A 24,000-nucleotide genomic window follows, 5' to 3' on the forward strand; every position below is an offset into this window, starting at 1 on the left:
AAGGATCACCTGAGCCCAGCAGCTCAAGGCTGTGGTGACTGTGAACATGCCACTGCACTCTATCCTGGTCAACAGAATGAGACTCCAACTAAAAAAAAAAAAAAAAAAGTATAATTATGTATAAAATTCTGGAAGAATTTATTCAGAATTTTAACAGTAAGTTTTAAATTTTAAAATATTTATTATTTTTAACATTTATTCAGTATATCTGTTCATGAACATTTGGCTTTTTCCCACTTTGGGGTTATTGTGGATAATGCTGCTATAAGCATTTGTGTAGACATATGTTTTCATTTCTCTTGAAATGAGGATAGAGTTTATCTTTTTTTTTTTTGTCAAAGTCTCCCTCTGTTGCCCAGGCTGGAGTGCAGTGGCACACTCAAGGCTATCGCAGCCTCAACCTGCTGAGCTCAGGCAACCAACTCTCTCTCTCTCTCTCTCTCTCTTTGATTTATTGTAGAGACAAGGTCTTGCCAAGTTGCCCAGGTTGGTCTCGAATCTCTGCGATTAGACAATCCTTTCACCTCCACATCCCAAAGTGCTGGGATTACAGGTGTGAGCCACAGCACCCAGCAGAAGATTTTTTTTTTTTAAATCAGAAGACTCAAATAAGGGTGAGTAGATATGGATCCTGTGACCGTTATTGAAGTGTGCTCAATTCATAGTCTTGGCTACATGTGCAGAGTAAGATAAGTCACCTTTTTTGGACTTTCTCTTTGTCCTGCTTTCTTGGTTTTGCTTTTGACTTTTTCCCATTTTCTTTTCTTTTCAGATTGACTCACATTTTTCCAAATCACAAAGCTAATAAATTAATTAGATGCAACAAGAAAAAGACAAGGCTGAAAAGCAAATATATGGCATGGAAGTGTGATCTGGGAGACTAAAACAGATGCCCTTTTATCAACTAAGGACCTAAGGTTAAAGAAACCATGTTGGCATTGGGCTGAAAGATGGCGGTATTGGCGCTCGACCAGGGGGAAGGACTGGTTCCGAGGGGGCCGCAGGAGCCATGATCATGCCACTGAACTCTAGACTGGGTGACAGAGTGAATCACTGTCTCAATCACCGGGAGCGGCTCCTTGTAGACATTCGAGGAGCCTGCTGAGTGCCGTCCCGGCGCCCGGCCGCCCACCGATCGGCCCGCCGGCCCCTTTCTTCCTGATGCAGACTGCCGTCCGCTACAGGCTGGACAGGACCCCCGAGGTGATTCATGGCAGGGGACGTGGAAGGATTCTGTTCCTCCATTCATGATGCCAGTGTCTCTGCTGGATTCAGAGCACTGTATGAGCAGGGATTACTACTCGATGTCACTCTGGTTATGGAAGATCATCAGTTCCAGGCCCACAAAGCACTCTTGGCCACCCGGAGTGATTACTTCAGAAATATGTTTACCGCAGACATGAGGGAACGAGATCAGGACAAAATTCATTTGAAAGGTCTAACTGCTACTGGTTTTAGCCACGTCCTTCAATTTATGTACTATGGAACTATAGAACTAAGTACGAATACTGTTCATGAGATTCTTCAGGTTGCCATGTTCAACTTATAGAAGTGGTCAAGTTCGCTGTTCCTTTCTTTTAGCAAAAATCTGCTGTTCCTTTCTTTTAGCAAAAATCTGCCTGTGCAGAAATTATGAGACTCTTAGATGATTTCGGTGTCAGCATCGAGGGAGTCAGGGAGAAGTTGGACGCCTTTTTGCTAGACAACTTTGTGCCACTCATGTCCAGGCCTGACTTTCTGACCTATCTTAGCTTTGAGAAGCTCATGTCTTATTTGGATAATGATCATCTGAGCAGGTTCCCAGAGATAGAGCTGTAGGAGGCTGTGCAGTCTTGGCTGCGGCATGATAGAAGATGCTGGAGACATACCGATACCATCATTCAGAACATCAGGTTTTGTTTGATGACCCCATCCAGTGTTTTTGAGAAGGTTAGTGCATTTGAAAGCAATGGGTAGGACTCATCATTTAGTTAAAACAGTATGTCTTTAGAGATAAGATTCCCAGACTTAGGAGCTAAAAACATAATTGATAGTTTATAAAAGTAGTTTATGTATAATAAGCCTGATTTGTTGTGCATTTAGATTTTTTAAAATACATTTTGTGGGTGAAAAATGAACCAGGTAGGTAGTAGAATAGTTTTATTTTTAAGGTACTTTTAAAGTTGAAACATAATTATTTAACGTAAAATACTGTGTTTGCTTTAGCTTTTCATTCTTTTCACAAATTAAATTCTGAACTGGATCAGGTTAGTTCTCTTTCTAAAAATTAATTTATGTAATACATGATGAAATTGGTATTGAGAAGAGTTCTGCATCATATACATTAATACAGTTTCTTATTTCTCTAAAATGTAGTAAGGACACAAAAGAGCTCTTGAAACCAGTAGGCCCTAATGGTGATTTTCTTTCCTACTCCCACCTGTTTTTTCCCTGTTTCACTGTGAATACTAACTAAATTTGACCATGTATGTTCTATGTCTGAAAACATCATTTTGGCATATTTAAACATTAGATTATAAATCCTCTATCTACATTGATCAAACATCCTTGTGCACATTTTATCATGTAAATAGTTCTCCCTTAAAAATAGTCTTTCTCTAAAATAGCCTTGGCCTTTTTGCATGTAAGCATTTTCATTTTTATATCAGAGTCTCATTTGGGATCTTTTCTTGCCCGAAGGAGAGAGAGCAGTTTTAGTAATTGCTTAACTTAATTGGTTTCTAATCACATGGTTGCCTCTGGGGCTCTGTTTACTTATTGCATCTTTTCTTCTTTCTAGAAAGCACACTGAAATCTTGGTCGACACCTTTCATGTTAAATAGTTCCTCTGATTTAGTTACCAGACCTGGTGATAACAATATAATATCTGGAAAGAAGGGTCGTTTATGCCATTTGAAAAATAAACACATTTGCGCCTTGGAAGAACACTCAGCAGCCTGGCATGGTTTTTTCCTCCGAAGTGCTATGAATTGTCATTAATATATTTTTAGTAGACAACTCAATTTTATGGGATTCTATCTTTATTCTCAGAATGTATTTGGTATGGCTGAAATAATTGCAAATAAGGAATATGTCTTAATTATTTTTGTTAAGTGATAATCAGCCCCACATCAACTGTGTAAATCATGTCTCTGATATTTTGACTTTTTCCCCTTACTATTGTTTTTATTGCTCTCTTTCCCTGGGGAATTCTGTTTTGCTTTATACATTAATGCAGATGCTTTACCACTAGTAGAACAAAACTCCTACAACTTCAGTCTAGATGGAAGTACTAGTGAAATACAAAATAAAAATCTTCCTTTTGTGGGACAATGTGATAGATAATTAATAGTAGTAAATGATTAAAACAATTTTTTTGAGACAGTGATTCACTCTGTTACCCAGTCTAGAGTTCAGTGGCATGATCATGGCTCACTGCAACCTCGAACTCTTGGTTCAAGTGATCCTTCTGATAGCAGTAAATGATTTTTAAGTACTGAGCTACAGAGCCTTTTTATATTGCAATTACCAACTCGAGGAGAGAATAGTGACAATAGTTGCAAGTTAATATTATCAAGTACTTTTGTAAATTGTGGAAAACATCAGTTGTACTGCTGATGGATTCCTTTGGCATCTGCAGTATAGGAGGTAGTAATTATCTGTTACCAGAATAAATATGTTGTAAAGGCTTCCTTCTGGAATTAATTTCTTAGGAAAACTTAATTTTTTTGTAATATATAAATCTCAGTTTTATTTTAGTAATACTGGTAAGATAAATGGAAGGTAGTCAGTGATTCATGCCTTAGTAGTGTGTGAGATTTAATGTTTATCAAAGGAATCTATGGCTTTCTAAATGTTGAGAAACACTGAATTAGGCAGATTTGAGACATCTGTAGAAATGAAACTCCAAACTCCAAGCAAAAATGGAAAATTTGGTTGGGAAATAAAAATTTGGACCATTTTACATCATACTGTTTTGAGCTCCTTGAAAATGGGGCCCATCTATTTTTTCTGTACTCAGCACACTGCAGGTCTCAAACAAGGCCATTTTAACATCCATTATATATGTATGGCCCCAGAGAGGGCACAGAAATAAAGACATTTTACATCCATGCTGGTCCTTTTTTAGTACTAGAATCTACATGGAGAAAAGTGTAGGCAATTTTGATTTGTGGTTATTTTCCTATTTGCTGAAATTTAGAAAAATTAATGTTGATATACACTTATTTTTAGCTTTAAGATTTTTAAAATTTTCTGTTATGAGACTTCTAAACATACAAAAAAGCTGAAAGAAGAATGATCACTTATAAACATATCATGTAGGTTAATAGTTGTTAACATTTTGCTGTTTGCCTTAGCTAGGTAGAGGGTGTATAGCCTTTGTATAATTTTTGTTTTTTGCTAAACCATTTCAAAGAAAGTTGTAGCATTATAACACTTCTATTCTAACTATTTCAGCAAGCATCTCCCAAGGGTAAGAATGATACCCTACATAACCATAATACCATTGTCACACCTAAGGAAATTAACAGTTGCTCCTTGATACCCAGTTCACTTTGTGATTTTCTCAGTTGTTCCAAAAATATATTTTTTAAGCTGTTTTTCATGAACCAGGATTTAATCAAGTTTCACACAGCACATTTGGTTATTGTGTTTGTCTTCATCTAGAATTGTCTCTTCCCCATTTTTGTGAGGATGTTCAAGCATACAACTAGTTGAATGAATAGCCTATGTAGTTATCACTTAGATTCAAGAACTGTTAACATTTACCATATTTGCTGTTATATAGTTGTGGGGTTTTTTTTGTTGTTGTTTGTTTGTTTTTTATTCAGATTCTCACTCTGTTGCCCAGGCTAGAGTGCAGTGGCATGTTCACAGCCACTGCCGTCTTGACCTGTTGGCCTCAGGCGATCCTGCCTTAACCTTCCAAGTAGCTGGAACTACAGGCATGTACCACCAAGCCCAGATAATTTTTTGATTTATTGTAGAGACAAGGTCTCACCAAGTTGCCCAAGCTGATCTCGAACCCCTGGGTTCAGGCAATCTCTCGCCTCTTCTGCCTCTGAAAGTGCTGGGATTACAGGTGTGAGCCACAACAGCCAGCCTTATAGATTTTTTTTGTCTTGGTTGAACCTTTGGAAATAAGTTGTAAACATCAAGACACTTCACTCCTAAATACTTGACGTGCTTCTCCTAAGAATAAGGACTTTTTCCTACCTAAGTACAATATACTATTCTACCTAGGAAAATTAATAAGACCCTAATATCATCTAATAGTTAACCCGTATTCAGGTTTGCCCAATTGTCTCAAGTATTCACTAGAATCCAGTTTATGCATTGCTTTTGGCATTGCTTTTGGCTGTCTTGTCTATACAATCTTTCTTAATCTAGACCAGTCCCCCACTTTTTTTCTTTTCTTTTTTTTTTTTTTGAGAAAGACCAGACCACCAGTTGTCTCAGTGTGTCCTACATTCTGGATTTATTTGATTATTTCCTTGTGTTGGTGTTAACTTAGTTCCTCTATTCCCTTTATTTCCTGTTAACACATCTTTTTAGCATCATGATTTTTAGGAACAATTACAGGAAAATGTTGAAATGCCAAGGAAAAACGTAGAAAGCCACTTAGCAACTATAATCAAACTTAGAATTCTTTTTTATATTATGAAGTTAAGTAGCCCAATTCTATGACTAAAGTTATCAAGAATTCATACTACTCTGTTATGTTTCTTTTAGATTCACAAAATCTCTCCCTCCCTTTTAATTTAGAACACTTCCATGCAATTTATTGGGATTAAAACTAGCTAAAGTGTCAGTGACTCTAGAACTGCGCTGTCCAATATGGTCGCCACTTGCGGTTATTGAACACTTGAAATGTGGCTAGTCTGAAATGAGATTTTTTTAAAGACTGAGATGACAAAACAAGTGTAAATTACCTCAGTAATTTTTATATTGATTGCATGTTGACATTTTGGATTTATTAAGTTAAATAAAATGTAATTATTTTTTATCTCTAGCTTTGAACAGAAATAAAATTTTAAAATCAATTTCCCCTTTTAAAATCTGTCTACTAGAAAATGTAAGATTATGATACATCTTTGGATCACATTTGTGGCTCAGATTATATTTCTCTTGCACAGCGCTGCTCTAGAAGTCAGGGAAGTGACTTGTTCATTAGAAATTCTCTGAATGTGCATACAGCAAATAGCCTTTTGCACATATTTAACCACTCTCAGATTCCCTGCCTTTAGAAACATGTACAGTTAGTATTCAGTGAACTTATCACCTAATGATTCTGCAGAGTGGCTGATGAAAATAACTGTAGACTGAGTATAGCATCTTTTTGTCAGGATTCTTTCCCTGGCCTCAGGAAAATAAAAGGTGACTATCCAATGCTTGGGAAAGAAACCCGTGGAGATTTTAATTCTTCCTTTGGTAGTTACAGATCTGAGCAGTGGCTTCATAGTGAGCAGAAGGGGGCATTCTGTCTCCAGAAAGAACCCCTTCCAGGGACCTGAATCATGCCCTCTAGCTGTGCTGAAATTTTGGGTTTATTCTTTGGCAGTATCTTTCCCTGTAGCCCTCTACTGGATTTTCTCCTCAGCTTAAGATAGGTTGTCTTAACTTTTGTACTGAGTACTCTGTGGAACTATCACCAAAGAGGCCAATGCTTCTGAATTTCCTCACTGAGTTCCTTAAGTTCCTTAGAGGCAGTAATACTATTTATCCGAAATATATATACTGTACCTCCATGCCCAGCCAAAAACTACATTTTTTAAATGGGGATAAGGTGTCCTAGACTCACCTCAAAATGAATAGAATTCAAAGATGACTTTGAAGTATCCAAAGTATACCTTGCTTAGAATGTAGATGCTCTCAAAACTGGTCTTCACAAAACACTAATATTCTTCCACATATTTCCTCTATCAGCATAGTTGATCTATGTAGTATTATTAATAGCCCGTGACACATAAGGACATGTATCGTTCTTAATATAATCTTATGCGTGGGTGTTGTGATGTTCTGGTTAATTGAGGCACAACTCGTGGTAATGAAATTGCCTGGGCAAAGCCACATCTGTGTTAAGTGTAGGTGCTGTATGCCTCTCCAGAATTCTTCACTTAGGCACTGGAACATGTTTGGACTAATCCAGCACTTGACCAATGCAAAATTTCTGTCTAGCAACCAAACCATTAATTGTAGTGTTACTACAATTTAGCCAAAAACTCTTGGAAAAAAAAACCAGTTTATTTATATCTAATGACTTCAGCTAGAGCCAGATACATCTAGAGGAATAAGTGGAAATTTCCCTCTAACTTTCACAGCTTTAGAAGTACATGAGAAACAATAGTAATGCTGTATTTGACAGTAAAAATATTTTTTAAAAAGATACCTGTGTCAAATGTGAAATCTGATTTGAATTTCTAATGAGCTTGAGTTTTTGAAAAAGTTAAAAATCATCAAATACCAAATAGTACTTATGCAGCTAGAACTTGAAATTGCTTAAATTAACAATCAGCTCACTTGCCTCTTGGAGTGAAAACATAGAGAGATGAGCAGGTTTTCTGTTGGAAACTAGGTCATTGGGTTAAGTGTACTTTCTCAGTTAACTTAAAGTCTTTTTCTGCATCAGTTTTCTTTTTACCAACCCCTCCTCCCCAACCCCATGGACTTGGAGGATTGTAATTAACACATGTGCAGTTCTTTAAAAATCATCCAAGGTGTTTTGCTCCTCCAGTTTTCTGCCTTTTATGTATAGATGTAGAGTGCTCTTATTTTTAATCTTTGACTTGCATTCACTCCAGGTTCACAGGCTCCTGAAGAGTGCCTATAATCTAGGTCTTGACTGCTGTTAAAACCCTGGGAAAGACTGTTTTAGGGGATGTATTAAGCAGACAGGAACCTGTAGAAAACTGGAGTTTAAAAATCCAATCTTACTTGCTGATTTTCCTTTTAAGTAAAAGAGATGAAAACAAAAGCAAAGGAGAATTGGAAGAAGACATGGAATGGGGACAGCTTTGTTGACATGTAAAAGAAGAAAACTTTTTTAATAAGTTGAAAAAAAGAGAAACCAAATGATAAGCAGAAATTGGAAAGGATCAGAGAAGTCTGGGAATAACTAGAGAAAAGGTTAGGAAAAAGGGAGAAATATTAAGATTATAGGCTTTAAAATTTTATTTTTCAAATGTATTGTTTATCCAGAAAATGCTACATATGTCATGGGTAAGCATTGTTCATTCAAAAATTAGTTTTAGGATTAAACCTTTTATTTGACTTTCCTGTTCTACCATATTTAGAAATAAAACACATAGTTGAGTGTAGTTCCATAAATAAGAAAAAAATCTCTCATAAGTTGTGAATTCTAGAACTCAGTTGTACTATCTAAATATTAGATAGCATAATCAGATAGTAAAAAGATTCTCGTAAATCTTAAAAAAAGAATATGTTTTTAGCTGAGTGTGAGTCATCATGTCTGTAATCCCAGCACTTTGGGAGGTGGAGGCGAGAAGATTGCCTGAGTCCACTTTTTTTATTCTATTGAAGAATTGAAGGGGAAACTTTACCAAATTGTGCTGAAACTCTTAGAATCTTGTCCTGAGGGAATTTCTTTCTTGCCCCTCATTTATCCTGATCACTTCTGAAGTTCAGTTTAATACTTTAGACTTTTGCCTGCTTGGAGAGGAGAGGATGGGTAAGTTCTTATTACAGTTTGTCCTTAGGCCAGGCACGATGGCTCAAGCCTGTAATCCCAGCACTTTGGGAGGCTGAGGCAAGAGGATTGCCTAAGCTTAGGGGTTCAAGACCAGCCTGGGCAACTTGGTGAGACCTCGTCTCTACAATAAATGAAAAAATTAGCCGGATGTGGTGCACGTGCCTGTAGTTCAGCTACTAGGAAGGCTGAGGTGGAAGGATCGCCTGAGCCCAGCAGGTTGAGGCTGCAGTGGCTGTGAGCATGCCACTGCACTCCAGCCTGGGTGACAGAGTGAGACTCCAAATGAAAAAAAAAAATTTTTTTTGTCTTCTACTGTTTAGTATTTGACTGAAAGAATTTGTGCTTAGCATGAACTGATTTTTCACACCTTTATCCTTGGTCATTAACTCAGTTTTTCAGGACAAAGGGATTAATTAAAAACATTTTGCAGCACCTAGTGTTTTGTGATGATTTTGTTTCACATAAGTCAGTATAAGCTTTAGTTCTGAGCATGATTTTATAAATAAAGGCTTCTCATAGTAGGGTAGATAGTTTTGCAATACAGCATATAAAGACTTCCACATTTTACTGACAATCAAAATTACATCAAATATAGTTGTGGTTCCCAAAGGTATGATTTGTTTTAGCATTAAAGCCCTACAATAGTAACTCCTTGAGAAGATTTTTATCATACTAGAGAAGGGATGATAAAACTGACAACCAAGACTTGGTTTTCCACATGATACTTCTTTATACTCATCATTCTGAGAATTGGGTTAGTATTTTTTGAACATAGGACAGGTGAGAGAAGTATCTATTCATGTAACTAACCTCTTGTATTAAAGAGAGAATACTCTAAACTGGAGGCTTGCCCCAGGTCACACAGTGACTTAGGGATGGTGTTAAGCCTAAAACCTGGGATCTTAAGTTCAGGGATTGCCCCACTCCCATAGATCAACAAACAAAAGGCATTTTGTTTCTCTAGTTTAGCATAATATTGGATATATGATATTGGATATTTTAAAAGTTATTTCAAAAAGTAAAGCAGCTGATATCTTAAATTGGCTGGCTAAAAGCTTAAGATAATTTTAGACTGTAGCCAGTTTGAGTAGATTTTTAAAGCTCCAGATTTTTAATCATAAAGGTAGTAAGCTCTGTGGAAATGCCTGTTTTAAATATGTTGCAAGTTCCATTTTTAATTCTCTCAAAATTAAGTGTAGCATATACAAATTGCCTTTAAAACTTAATAATTTAATAAATGGATTATGTAACATTTGGCAGTAAATGAAGAAACATGAAATTTTTGCCCAGCAGTAGTGGCTAGCTATTTCTTCAACTTCATATTTGTTTACAGAAACCACATTGAAAATTAATAATTTCTCACATTTTCTCTTTTGCTAATTATATGCATATGTGCACACATACACTTACATTAGACTAAAGTTTAAAGGAAGTGGCCAATTAAAATTTTCAGGCCACTGTTTGTAACAGGTAATACATACTCTCTGACATTTTATATTCAGAATAAGACAAAATGCTCTTCATAATACAGTATCAAAGCAAGAAAAGTGATAATGAACATTCTTTCCAAGTTTTAAAACAAGACAGCTTTTTAATCCTATGAAAGGAGAAAGAAAGTAATTCAGAACATGAAAGAAATGCCATTCTTTTCATATCTCTTTGAGAGCACCTGATCTACAGATAGTGAGGAACGAATGAGGGGACAAATGCCTTCTCTATGAAAAGACATTTCTTTTTGGATAGCTTCCTTCATTAATGCATTTTAAATGATTCTATTCACGTGGGTTTCAGCCCTATGCCTTTTGTTTTAAAGCAGAGTATATCTGTAATTACTTTGTCCAGGATTATCGGAGAGGCATTAATTCCCCATTTCTATAATGAAAGAAGAAACCAGTTATACTTAATGATACTGTGTGGTTTTAGAGGAAAACTGCACCAGTAAATGGCTCTGGGGAAAGAGCAAGGCAGATCTAGAACTAGCCTTGACTGAGAGAAATAGGAGCTAACTTTCTTTGGAAGATCTTTGATGAAAGTCAACTATCTCAAAAGGCACAACTTCCATTATTAGGGGCTTAGATTTGAACTTTAACATAGAGTTGAAGTGAGTCTTGTAAATTATTTGGAACCTTGGTTTCAAAGGAGCACAATTGGATGAACGGGGAGAGGATGAAGGAACCAGACAATTGTGTGTAAAAGGAAAGGCTAGAAAATGACTCTAAGAGCAGTTAAGCTGTACTGGTTTGATGCGAGAGCCTGGGGTTGGAAGGTAGAAGGGCTGTCACAGGCCTTCTGGCCTCGTTCCTCATGGGATACTGGAATTCCTCTCCAGCACTCAATAGGTGGTCACACCTGTACTTCTTACAGCGGCATGGGTAGGATGCTCAGAGTCTGGAGGCTGATAGTCCTTGACTTGGGGGAAATATGTACCCATAACCTTTCTACTAATTCCAAAAGAGAGACATGGTCCCTGTAAAAAGTCCAAATATCAACCTGTATAGAATTGCAAAAGGGCAAGTCCCCCAAGAGCTCACTGGTAACCATATGTTGTACATGTGTACAGACATTTTTCCCCTACATATACTGCCTACTGTAAAACAGCCCATTTTTATTTTTTTAGAAATTATATATACTGTTCTGTAGTTTTCTCATTTAACATTTTGAATGTATGTGGTTAGTGCATATGGATTAATCTTACTCTTTCTAATAGCTGCATATGGTATATACCAGAGTTGCTCCAACCAATGTCTTATTGATTGATAATTTGAGTTGCTCCCAGTTTTTGTGCTCTTACAAACAGTAATGCAGTGAGCATTCCTCTTGACAGTTCTTATTACAGAACTTTTTCTTATATTGGCCTAAAATCTTCCTCCTAACTTTCACTTAATTGATCCTAAAAACAGTTTTTTATGTCTTTCTGAGTTTTCTCTTGGGTTGAAACATTTCTCATCCATTTGTCCATTCTCCCTTTGGGTCCCTTCACTGTCTTCCAGATGTGGAATGTTTAATGGTATGATGTAACTGAACACTGTCTTAGTTGTGGTTTTACCTGAATGGAGAGGGTGGGGTTGTCTATTATTTTAATTCAGCCCACAATTTTATTCCTAAGGCTGCCATATCACATTGTTGGTTCATATTAAGGATAGAGTCCATTAAAGGTTCACATTTGGAGTTCTTGGATCCCTGCAATTATTGCTACAATAATTGGTGTTTCTCCTTTCTTTATGATTAGATGTTGATTACTTTTCTGAAATCATAGGTTCTCTCATTCTCTACCAGTGCTATTTCATCTTCAAAAATTAAACAGGAAACAGTGTCAGTCTTGGAATTACCTGGTGAGTTCATGCTGCCTCCTAGTGTATGGCACTTTCTTATTTTCAAGTACTAACTATTAACAATTCAGGATCCACCTCAGTCTAACTGGTCTGTGGTTCGGGACTCTGTCTGACTTCTAGTCTTCTCCCATTCATCATGATTCCACACAGATTACAGAAAGCAATTAAGCAGCCTTATCTGTGAAGCCTCTCAGGATCCCAGGACGTGATTTGTTAGATCAAATGACTTGAACTCGGTGAGAATAACTAGCTGGTTTTTCTTTTTTCTTTTTTTCTCTCAACCATCTTGGATTTAAGTCTCTTCTTAGTAATTGTATTTGATCTTTAGATTGGAAAGAATAAGACATTCTTAGCCGAGAATGGAAATAAAATAGGAGTAAGGTTGCTTCTCTTTGTTAATATTACATTAACAACCTCATTTGGGCGGTGGGGGGGCTCCTTTTACCTTAACCTCTAGAATGCCATTTATTCCATATCTGGTACTTAGTAAAGTCACAGTTCTTTCTGAGGCTTTATCCTTATTTACCATATTCTTATAGCTTCATTTCACTCTTTATAATATTTATGTGCCCATTTTTTACCATCTGTTGTAAGTGGTTTTTTAACATCTGAATTTCAGGAAGCTCTCTGTGCAGCACATCAGATTTTTTAGATACTTTCCCCTTTTCTTACCCTCATCAGTGTATTTTGCAATTATGCAGTCAGCATTATGCTTTTGAGAGCTTCCAAACCTTCTTGAGCTTCCTTATACAGTTTCTGATCTTGGAATTGATCCTAATTTTCTTTTGAAAAACTTGAAATCTGCCTATCCAATATGTGCAGCATTCTTCTTTCTTTGTTTCTTGATCTCCAAACAACATGGCTGCTTTCTCTAAAGCGTCCTCCTACTTGCACATTACCAATCATGTTTTACTAGTGAGGATTAAATTCAAAGTAAGCTTCTTTCATTTCTCCTTTACTTTCTGAAATACTAAATTTTGACATAGACCAACAGCATGTCATCAGATACATTGATTTAAGCTGAATGACACTTTCATTAATGTCCCCTGGTCAGTAATAATAGCTAATAACAGCTAATTGTTTTTGCGCATTGCCACATGACAAGCACCATTCTAAATCCTTTCTACGTAGATGACCTTACTTGTCCCCTAGCATGGGGTTAGGAGGCGTGAGTGTTATTGTTATCCCAGTAATACAGTTGAGGATATGGACTTAAGGATGCTGAATTAACATGCCCAAGATTGCACAGCTTGTGAGTGTTAAAGTCAGAAATTTCTTAAATAGAATCCTTAATCACCAGACGTGGTACTTAATTAATATGCTGGACAAGGTTCTATTACCTGAAAACCTGTGTAGCTCTTGGACCACTGGCTATGCACAGAAGGCACTTAAATACTTAATTTGGGGTTTATGATTCTTGTTGATTTTCAGGGTCTTGCCTTTTAGCTCCTGTAAGTCAGTAAGATAAGAAAGATGGATAAGGCACACCATTAGGCAATTCATAGAAAAAAATGAATGGAATGAAAATTTGAAAAGATGTTCATTCTTAGTGAAATATGTTGTGATGACTTTTTGATGAAGACCCATTTATTGAATGACAAGTACTTTTCTTTATAAATATGTTACGTGAACAACAAAAAATGCAAAAATATCTCTGAAATTCCAGAGAGAATCACTGTTAACACAAGCAAGCATACATAAAGTTTTATTTAATTGGAATAGTACCAAAGTACTACTGCTTTTTAGAAACTGAATATGTTGTGAGCATCATTTCATATTAATAAATACTCGATGTTATCCTTAGTGGCTGTATAGAATTCCATTGTTTTTCATCAGAGATTGAAGCTCATTCTTACCACTTGAGTTTCAGGGGGGAAAAAAAAAGAGATTGAAGCTTAGTGTTTCCTTGGTTCTTTACTTTAACTTTTTGTGTGTGAAGTAAAAGTAGTAAAGGATAAGGCCTCAGATCTTTCTCATATTTCCTTTATTATATTTTATTGAAATTACTTGTTTGCTGTTATTCATTATTTGCTGTGATTTTTTCCCACAGTTATTATTTTGTTAGGAAAAATTGAACTTGATACCCAATTACTGTGATCCATATGATTGACTCTTTTTATTAAGAACAATTATACTGTCCTTTCATTTGAGAGAGGTCATTAGGGTCACTCACTGAACATGTTAAGTGTTTTAATAAAAGTATGTCATTTAAATATTTTTTCTAAAGAATAATAGAAGCTGTGTTGTAACATGCTGGAAATTATGTGAACTTTCAAGCAAAATTGGCCTGGTTCAAGGTTCAGTTCCTAGCTCTATCAGTTTTAGTTGTGTAAACAATTTGGACAAGTTATTTAACATTCTAAGCCTCAGTTTTTTTATCAGGAAAACAGGGATGGTAATTGCACTCTCACAGGAGAATAATTGAACATGAGATGCACACGTAAAACATCCAATACAATAACAATGTTAGTTTTTTCACATGAGATGGGGCTTCTCAACCTTTTTTATGCCATTTACCCCCTTGCTAATCTAGTGAAGCCCATGGAAGACTGCTTTTCAAAATAATTATTTTAAGTGCATAAAATAAAATGCCTGGGATTATAAAGGAAACCAGTTATATTGAATACAGTTATCAGAATACTTAAAACAAATTTGTAGTACTTTCTCTTTCAAATACTTTTTTGGACTAAGGTGAAGAATAAATGAGCTGGGTGCAGTGGCTTATGCCTATAATCCTAACACTTTGGGAGGCTGAGGTGAGAGGATTGCCTGAACCCCATGGGTTTGAGACCAGCCCGGGCAACTTGGTGAGACCTTATCTCTACAATAAGTAAAAAATTAGCTGAGCATTGTGGCGTATGCCTGTAGTTTCAGCGACTTGGAAGGCTGAGGTGGAAGGATCGCCTGAGCCCAGCAGGTCGAGGCTGTGGTAGCTGTGAATGTGCCACTGCACTTCAGCTTGGGCGACAGAGTGAGACTCCAACTCAAAAAAACAAAACCAAAAAAGAATAAATGAATGACTGGATTAAAGGAAGAGAAAGATAGGAAGTAGGAAAGGAAAAGAGAAGGAAGGAGAGAAAGCTCATAAATACATATGCTTGGTTTTGCCTCCCTCCCAAGCTGTTATCCCAGATTTCCAACAGGCTCCTAGACATTTCCTCGGCATCCTACCAGCAACTCATCCTACCAGCGAAATTGAATACCTCTCCCAAACCAACTCTTCTTCCTGGTTTTCCCTTATTGATATCACCATTTTCTCTATCACCTCAGGTCTAAATCCTCAAATTACATTTGAGTCCTCATGTTTTCACCCAACTTTAAATCATAGATTTTATAGTATCCGATTTCTGTTATCCAAATGTAAGACCCTCTTATCCTTGTCCTATTATGACATGGGATTTTTCTGTTTGATTTCCAACTTCCTACCTCTTTCACTAAGTATCCCTTGAGTGTTTCAGGCCAGTTTGATATGTTCTAGATCTACAGTTTTGCAGCACTCACAGATGTGCTGTTCAACTTCATACCTAATTGTTGACTAACTTATTCACTTGGTAAATTGGTATTTGTTTACATCTTCCCAAATATGTTCTAAGTTCTTTAAGGAAATGGACCACATCTTATACTTATTTTCATATCTCTCTATAGTGCTTAGCACAATACTTTAAAAGTGCTTCATAAGATCTTGGTAGTCATCATAATTAGATAGCTCCAGCTCCAAAAGCAAAAAGGAAAAAGTTTGACCTCTTATCTACTGAATTATTACTATAGGAGCTAATAATATCAGATCAAGTCTTTGTGTCAAAAACCTATTGGAAGTTTTGTGTGTGTTTAAATTTTCACTAACTTACTAACTTAACTCCCCAAATTAATTTAGTCATGGTTTTTTTTACAGTGTTATGGTTAAGAAAACAGTAGAGGGCATGGTTTCCTCTACTGGGAAGCCCCGTATTTGTCCTCATAGCACCCACTTGTAGCTCAGGCCTGACATATAATAGGTGTCTAATACATTTTGGTAGATAAATTGCCATCTGCTTGGAGATTAACTTGTGCCTGAAAAATAGTTTTACTTTTAAAAACTTGGGAATGTACATAGATTATTACAGATTATAAAAACAAATAATGATTTTTGAAATGCTTTGTAGAAAGTATTTCAAAGTAGGTGATCTTACCAGAAAAAGCAGTTTTAGGAAAGTGAGACTAAAATAATCATTTTAGTGAGCTTTGATATTTTGTTTGCCATTGATGCTTTTTCCCCTATTTAAATTCTTTTACTTGTGTTCTTAGGTTAAGACATCAGAATTTTATAGATACTCCCGACAGCTGCGTTATGAAGTTGACCAAGCATTGAATTACTTTCAGAACGTTCACCAGCAGCCTTTGTTGGATATGAAATCAAGCCGTATTCGTTCTGCCAAACCCCAAACTACAGTATTTCGAGGGATGATTGGACATAGCATGGTTAACAGTAAAATACTCCTTTTAAAGAAACCAAGAGTCTGGTGGGAATTGGAAGGCCCACAAGTACCTCTGCGGCCAGACTGCCTTGCTATCGTCAATAACTTTGTGTTCCTGTTAGGCGGGGAAGAACTGGGCCCTGATGGCGAATTCCATGCCTCTTCCAAAGTGTTCAGGTATGACCCAAGACAAAATTCTTGGCTGCAGATGGCAGACATGTCTGTACCACGCTCCGAATTTGCAGTTGGTGTTATTGGGAAGTTCATTTATGCTGTAGCAGGCAGAACCAGAGATGAGACTTTCTATTCAACAGAGAGATATGACATCACCAATGATAAATGGGAATTTGTGGATCCTTATCCAGTTAACAAATATGGACACGAGGGGACAGTGCTCAATAACAAGTTGTTTATTACTGGTGGAATCACCTCGTCTTCCACCTCCAAACAAGTATGCGTGTTTGACCCCAGTAAAGAAGGGACCATAGAACAGCGGACCAGAAGAACTCAAGTAGTGACCAACTGTTGGGAGAATAAGAGCAAGATGAATTACGCAAGATGCTTTCACAAGATGATTTCTTACAACGGCAAGCTTTATGTCTTTGGTGGCGTCTGTGTGATCTTGAGGGCCTCTTTTGAATCTCAGGGATGCCCTTCCACAGAAGTGTACAATCCCGAGACTGATCAATGGACCATTTTGGCATCCATGCCGATTGGTAGAAGTGGCCATGGTGTGACTGTGCTGGACAAACAAATAATGGTTCTTGGAGGCCTTTGTTATAATGGTCATTACAGCGATTCAATTCTCACCTTTGATCCAGATGAAAACAAATGGAAGGAAGATGAGTACCCTCGGATGCCCTGCAAGCTGGATGGTTTACAAGTATGCAACCTGCATTTTCCGGACTATGTACTGGATGAGGTCAGACGTTGCAACTAATGACATCTTCCTTAAAAAAAAAAAAAGGCAAACAAAGTATTTGTTTGTGATGAAGTAGTTAATTAAAAACATAAAGAAAAACCTCACCAGTTTTACTATCAAAGCCATTGGTCTAATATCGTAAGAATTTTTCATTCTGTGCTAGCATCCTTTTTTTTTTTTCTTTTCAGTGGCCTCAAACTCATGCAATAAGTTAATTCTAAGTGCTAGCTCTTGAAACTACTTCCAGAAGCAGTTTAATAGAATGCTCCACCTATCTGGGAAATTGATTTTTCTGCTTTAAACATTTCTTTCAGATGTTAGTGTAGGAGTCATGCATCTTCCAAGAGAAGACCCGATAAGTGTCACTGGATGTGATTTCAGTCCCTATCTCTATCTGAAATCTTTTTGAACATTTATTTCAGTGTATTTCAGTCTGTTATACCTTTTAGTTTTATTATTTGAAAGTTTAAAATTCTTGACCTTTTTGCATGGCTTTTTGCTGAAAATGCAAAAATATAAATTTTCTACAAAACTAACTTTTTATATTCAAAACACTATTTCTAAGCTGCCTTCTCTTATTCGCATCGTGTTAGTGAAAGCATATCCATACTTGCATACATCTATAAATATATAAGGCACATCCCTTTTATGCGTGGTTAGGATTCTATATTTTTAAGCTAGTGCACTTGCACACACGGTTCGCCATACTTTAGATGTAATGTCTTTTCATGTAGTTACATTTTTAGAAAGTTAAAATAACTGGAGTCCTCATTTGGTATCAGAGTAGCCTATCTTCGGTCCATACTGATCCAGTAATATTTGAACTCCTTATATTTCTGAAACATGTATGGATTTATGAGAACTAACATTTTATATTTTATTTTCAAAAGTAAGCATTAGTGTTCCTTGTTGATGTATGTCTTTTCTTTTGGAAACTGTTTTTCTTTGCAATCTGTTTAACGTTGCCCTGTTTTTAGTGAGAATTGGAGTGGTATATGACAAGCTCTGACCCTGCAGCGTGCAAGCACTTTTAACGAGAATTTAGGTAATAACAGACTCCTAAATAAAGGCCCCTTAAAAGTAAGTGCAACTCCCATTCTTTACATTTAGTAAGGCTGCTGCATCTGTTATTGAATGGAAGGTAGCAACTCTTAGAAAATTTGAGCTCAGTTCTGACTTAGAGGTAAGAAATAGAATTATAACGTTACTGGTTATATCTACTTGTTTATTTCAAACAAAATACCCAGCGGCACTAGGGATGTAAGCCCTTAACTTTTGTTTTATTTACTGAAAGCTACTAGCATGAAGGATAGTAACCACAAAGTTCAGAATGGATCAAGAATAGCTGTTTAAAAGCATTAGTAAGTGTTTTGGGATTAGCTGCACCTTTCAACTCTTAAAACACGAAGGAAAAAATATAGCTGACAAAATTAAGCAAGAATAACCTGGGAGTGGATCATTCAAATTGATGCCATTTTCTCGTGAGTAGTCTATATCTGATACAGACTAGATCTACACTGGCAAAACTTGCCAGAACTTAGGATATTGGTGCAATATTGCAATGCCTTCTATATGGCTGCTGTTGTATAAGTTTTCTAGTTTCACTTTTTTTTTTTTTTTTGCTGCTGCCACCATTGAACATAAAATGGAAGTGTGAAGTCATGGAAATGTGAAGACTTTGTTTTTTGGTTTTTTTTTGTGGGTTTTTTTTTTCAGTTCATTTAGACATACTATAAAAACCTGACCTTAAAACTCCAAAACTAAGCTGGGCACAGTGGCTCAAACCTGTAATCCCAGCACTTTGGGAGGCGGTAGTGAGAGGATTGCCTGAGTCCAGGGTTTTGAGACCAGCCTGGGCAACTTGGCAAGACTTTGTCTCTACAATAAATTAAAAAAATTAGGTGTGGTAGCATGTGCCTGTAATTCCAGGTACTTGGAAGGCTGAGGCAGAAGAATCGCCTGAGCCCAGCAGGTCAAGGCTGCAGTGGCTGTGAGCATGCCACTGCACTCCAGCCTGGGTGACAGAGTGAGACTCCAACTCAAAAACAAAACAAAACAAAACCCTCCAAAACTGGAGGCATTTGAGTTTAAGAAACAGGTACATAAGTAGCTTTCAAAAAAGAAAAACATTGGCATTGGTTGCAGAAATCAAGTTAAAAATAAAATGATTTTGTATGAGACTTAAATTTTTATTAAGTGGTCCAATCATTTACTTACAGTTTTTTGTTTTTTGGAGGCTTTTTGGTAGAGATAAGAGTCTCATTGTGTTGCCCAGGGTGGTTTTGAACTCCCAGGCTCAAACAATCCTGCCTTGACCTCCCAAAGTGCTGGGATTACAGGCATGAGCCACCATGTCTGGCCCATTTGCTTACAGTTTCTAAACATGAAATTCAGTATCTGCTTCTACCCATGGTAATATAGGTAAACGTCTTTTTTCTACATTAAAAATTTTTAATTATTTTACTTTTGAAAACTAGGAATTAAGTTAGCCATTTGATTAATTTTTGAAATGCATTAGTTCATTTAGGGTTTTGTATGTGTTCTGTCTTGCTTTAAAGAAAATAATGTCTTCATTATTTTCCTCATTGATGTCTTTTACTGGAAAAGACTGAGAAAGAATCATCAGATAGGGTACCATATCAAAGACTTTATACTCCAGTGGTGGTTCTCTTTAATTGCTTAGATATGACTTCATAGCCCTGGTTTGGGTAACATCTGGGCAAACATTTGAATATTCTTGGTCTTTCATTTAAAAGATACAAGGCCAAGATCAAATTTCATGTTTTGTAAAATTCATGAAATCTTAACTTGAACTAACTCTGGGTTCAGCTTCACGTAAGTCATGTCTGACCTGATGTTAGCTGTAATCAGTTTTGAGCTTTAAGAATAGTTGCTGTTGTTTGGGATCTGAATGTATGAGAAAAATCCTCTGTTTATATGTAGTTCTAACTTAGGTTATTTTAAATCCATGATTAACTTACATTCCCTTTTAAAATGATGGTTTAATTGCTGCAAGAGATTTATTTTTGTTATACTAAACTATGGAAAATTTTTTCATAGCATTTTTTCAAGTTTATTTTTTGTGTGCTTCATTTGGAACCTTTTTTTTGTTTATATACATTGTATGCGCTCAAAATAGTAGTTTTTAAAAAATTCAGTAAGAGATTTGAAACTATACAGTGTAACTGTTGTGATCTTTATGTGTGTTATTTTCACTTTACAGTTTAAATGCCAGACTTCACAAAAATAGCTGATCTTCATTTAATTGCATCCTAATTAGAACCATTTGTTCTCTTCCATGTCTTTGACCTTCTAAATTTTGATTTTAAAGAAAATCCTTGCACTACAACCTTTTCATAAAATGCAAGATTCTCACCTTTGAAGGTTTTGTATTGGAAGAAATGCTACTGGTTTTTGAAAGGCAAAGCTTAAGTAATAGAATTTTGAGCTTTTCTTGAGACAACTTTCTCTGTGTCCTCATCACTCTGCTCTATGTGAGTTTACTATATTGTGAAATACTGACTGAGCCCTTCACTTACCTTTTCTAAAGCAGCACCTTTGGACACCTCATTCTGGGAAGCCTGCTAGAGTCATAGTAAAGGACACACACTTTGTGTGAGGAGAAGTAGTAAAGATGGAGTTTTGTCTTAATTACACGAAACTAAGCTTTAAAATATTTTATAACAAATTATTTGAGCTGCATAATCTAAACATGTCAAACGTTCAGTGGGACTATTTTTATATATGTATATGTTGGTGTAGGTCATAACATTTCAGTTTATAATATAAATTGTTATTTCAGTTTATAAGCTATCTCTCAGAGGAGACTAGCTCCTTTGAGAATACATAATTTAAAGTTTTAGACTGAAGTAAAACACAACATAGATAATAGTGTAAATTAGATATAATTGAGGGCTATATGGCAGTACAACTGCTAGTGCCAGTTTTCTTGTTTGCCTATTATACATTTTTGATTTTTGTTTTGTATTCTGAACATTTTTAGAGATCATATGTTCAATTGCGTCTAGAGTCGGTTTGGGAATAAATATCTTCTAAAAAGAGATTTATCTTAAAAATGGAAGTCCTGAAAAATTAGTTTATCGAGAGTTTATAAAGTCAAATATTCACTAGGCATAGACTGGAATAGATAAATTCATGGAAGTCATATTCTTTCAGTATACCAGTATAACTTCAATACTACACGAGTAACATTGAGAGAATGCCATCAGCTTTGTTCCCCCTTAATGTTTTTGGATTTTCTTTCTACATCTTTGGGAGCTGCATTAAAAATTGTATTAATCAGTATACCAGTAAGGATTAGGTATTTGCTTTCTGAAGGAATGTTCCAGTGAGGTGGTCGGAGAGGTTATTTTCTACCTAACTTGTATATGCCCTATACCTCTTGGGCATACTTTGTCTATAGAAAAATATTTTGACCTTTAGGTACATTTTGGGCCAGTAGTCAAATATCCTAGGGCCGATATAAAAATCTTAGAATAATTTAAGGTTTGCCTTTTATACCTGTTTTGAAAGCCTTTACATTTTTGTCAGGTAATTTTTCCCAAGCCGTGGATATAATCTATTCAAACATGTTTATGCTATCCATTCTGTTTTTAAATTGAAAAAAATGTTAAAAGTGTTTATGAAGAAAAGTTTAAATAAAATATTTTTAATCTTTAAAATATACTTCTTTATCTCTGGTTATTTACTATTTTCACACAATCCATCACTTTCAAAGTCACTAATGACTTGATTAGCAGCATACATTTTGTTTTCCTTCAGCATGCCAAGGAAGTGCCACGAAAATGTGATTTTCACCAATGCTTTCAGCCACAGATTCAAATGAGAGCATTAGAGTGAAATTATTTATATTCTTATGTGCAATGGAAATTGTATAATGAAGCCAAGTAATTAAAGTTCTGCTAACACAGAGTTTTGCAATTTTGCAGAATGAAAATATAGAACTGAGGAAAAGCATTTGCAAGCCTCAAGCCTTAGTTTGGTGACTTTTAGATTTCCTTCAGCATTTCTCATCCATTGGTCTTAAAGGCATTTCTGAAATTCGGAAATAGCAGAGGTCTTGGGTATACATAGGCACATGTGTGCCTTCTTTCAAATGGACGCCTAAGAAACCCCAGCAGGATTCCCAAGTGCCTAGATCTTGGCCTCAAGCCACCTCTCCAGCCTCTTTCTCTCCATCACTGCCTACACTCCATTCTGTTGTGATCTTTACATGTGTTCCTTTCCAGCTTAAAATTCTTTGCCTTTCTTTCCCCTGCCCTGCTTGTCAAAATCCACTTATTTTGCAAAGCCCAACTCAAATGTTCCCCTCCTGTAACCTGTGTTGTCTCTTCCATTGAATTAATTGCCTTTTCTACACGCAACACATTTGTAGCTTCTAATTCTTTTCATTTTGCATAATAGTTGGGCATCATTATTTCTCCACAACTAAATCATAGTCTCCTTGGGTGAAAGGACCTTCTCTAATTCTCTGTGCCTTTATATCTAGCATGATACTTTTTACACAGTAGGCACTGAGCTAAATGTTTACTGCAGCATATGACAGATTCCAGATAAATTACAGGCAAATGCCAAAGGAATTCAGATGAGGTAGGTATTACAGTTCCTCAGGGTTTGTGTCTCTGCTTTCTTAGTCTGCACACTCCCTGCACAATTTCATACCTATGGCTTCATCTCCAACTTTTATTCTGATACCTATCAAATCTGCATTTCTCAATCCAGAGTTCCAGCCATCTCCACATTGCTCACATGAACAAGTGCAAACGCGAATATATTATCTCCTCCTCAGAAACATGCCCCTTGTCCTATATTCTCTGTATTATGTGCCTCGACCACTGCCTGTGATTGTTCAAGTCAGAAACCTGGGAATGTTCAACATCTTAGTCCATCCGGTTCCAGCACTTGAAACGCTCAACTGCCCTCTCTCTTCTCCATCCATACTGCCCTAGTTCAGGCCCACATTGTTCTTACTGGCCTCCTTTTGGAGCTTTCTTTCTGATTGTCTACCTCCATAATCCATTTTCTACACCACAGCTGGAGGGTGCTTTTAAAAGGTAAATCTGATCCTGAGATTTAACAGCCTTTTTTGATAAACCCCCCTTCACCCTGAGAATAAGATTCAAACTCCCTAGCGTGCCACACAAGGTCCTGCATGTTTTGCTCCCTTTCTGCCTGTTCAGTCTGTTTTATACCCTATCCTCTAGCTATGCAAGCTAATGAGTTCCTGAATAGGCCATGTTTTCTCTAGCCTCTGCCTTTGCACATGCACTTCCCCTCTTCCTTTACAACTCTTTCTTGGTTGTCAAGAACCAGCCTGGGCATCATGGCTTCTGTCGAGTTTATTTTTGTTTTTTAATCCCTCGGGCCAGGTTAAAGCTGTCGTCTTGGTCTTAACCATAGCACCTGTGGATACCTAGACTCTACCTCCTCTGACGATTAGAGCTATCTTTTCCATCCCACCCTTAACTGTATTTCTTTTTTCTTTTTTTTTTTTTTTTGAGTTGAGTCTCACTCTGTCACCCAGACTGGAGTGCAATGGCCGCTCCCGGCCACCACAGCCTCGACCTGCTGGGCTCCGGCAAT

At 36.6% G+C, this 24,000-nt stretch overlaps 1 protein-coding gene across 1 annotated transcript; it reads left to right on the forward strand.

Moving 5' to 3' along the window:
• The first annotated feature begins 1,210 nt into the window (after positions 1-1,210).
• LOC103268684 (kelch-like protein 15) lies at positions 1,211-18,744 on the forward strand. Its single transcript, XM_008066277.2, is given in 5 exon segments — positions 1,211-1,535; positions 1,538-1,563; positions 1,566-1,618; positions 1,620-1,929; positions 16,306-18,744. Coding segments are annotated over 5 exon segments (1,824 nt in total). The 3' UTR covers positions 17,416-18,744.
• The last annotated feature ends 5,256 nt before the right edge of the window (positions 18,745-24,000 follow it).

Source organism: Carlito syrichta, unplaced genomic scaffold, assembly GCF_000164805.1.
Source record: "Carlito syrichta isolate Samal-C Ts95f unplaced genomic scaffold, Tarsius_syrichta-2.0.1 Scaffold308873, whole genome shotgun sequence".
Taxonomy (NCBI): domain Eukaryota; kingdom Metazoa; phylum Chordata; class Mammalia; order Primates; family Tarsiidae; genus Carlito; species Carlito syrichta.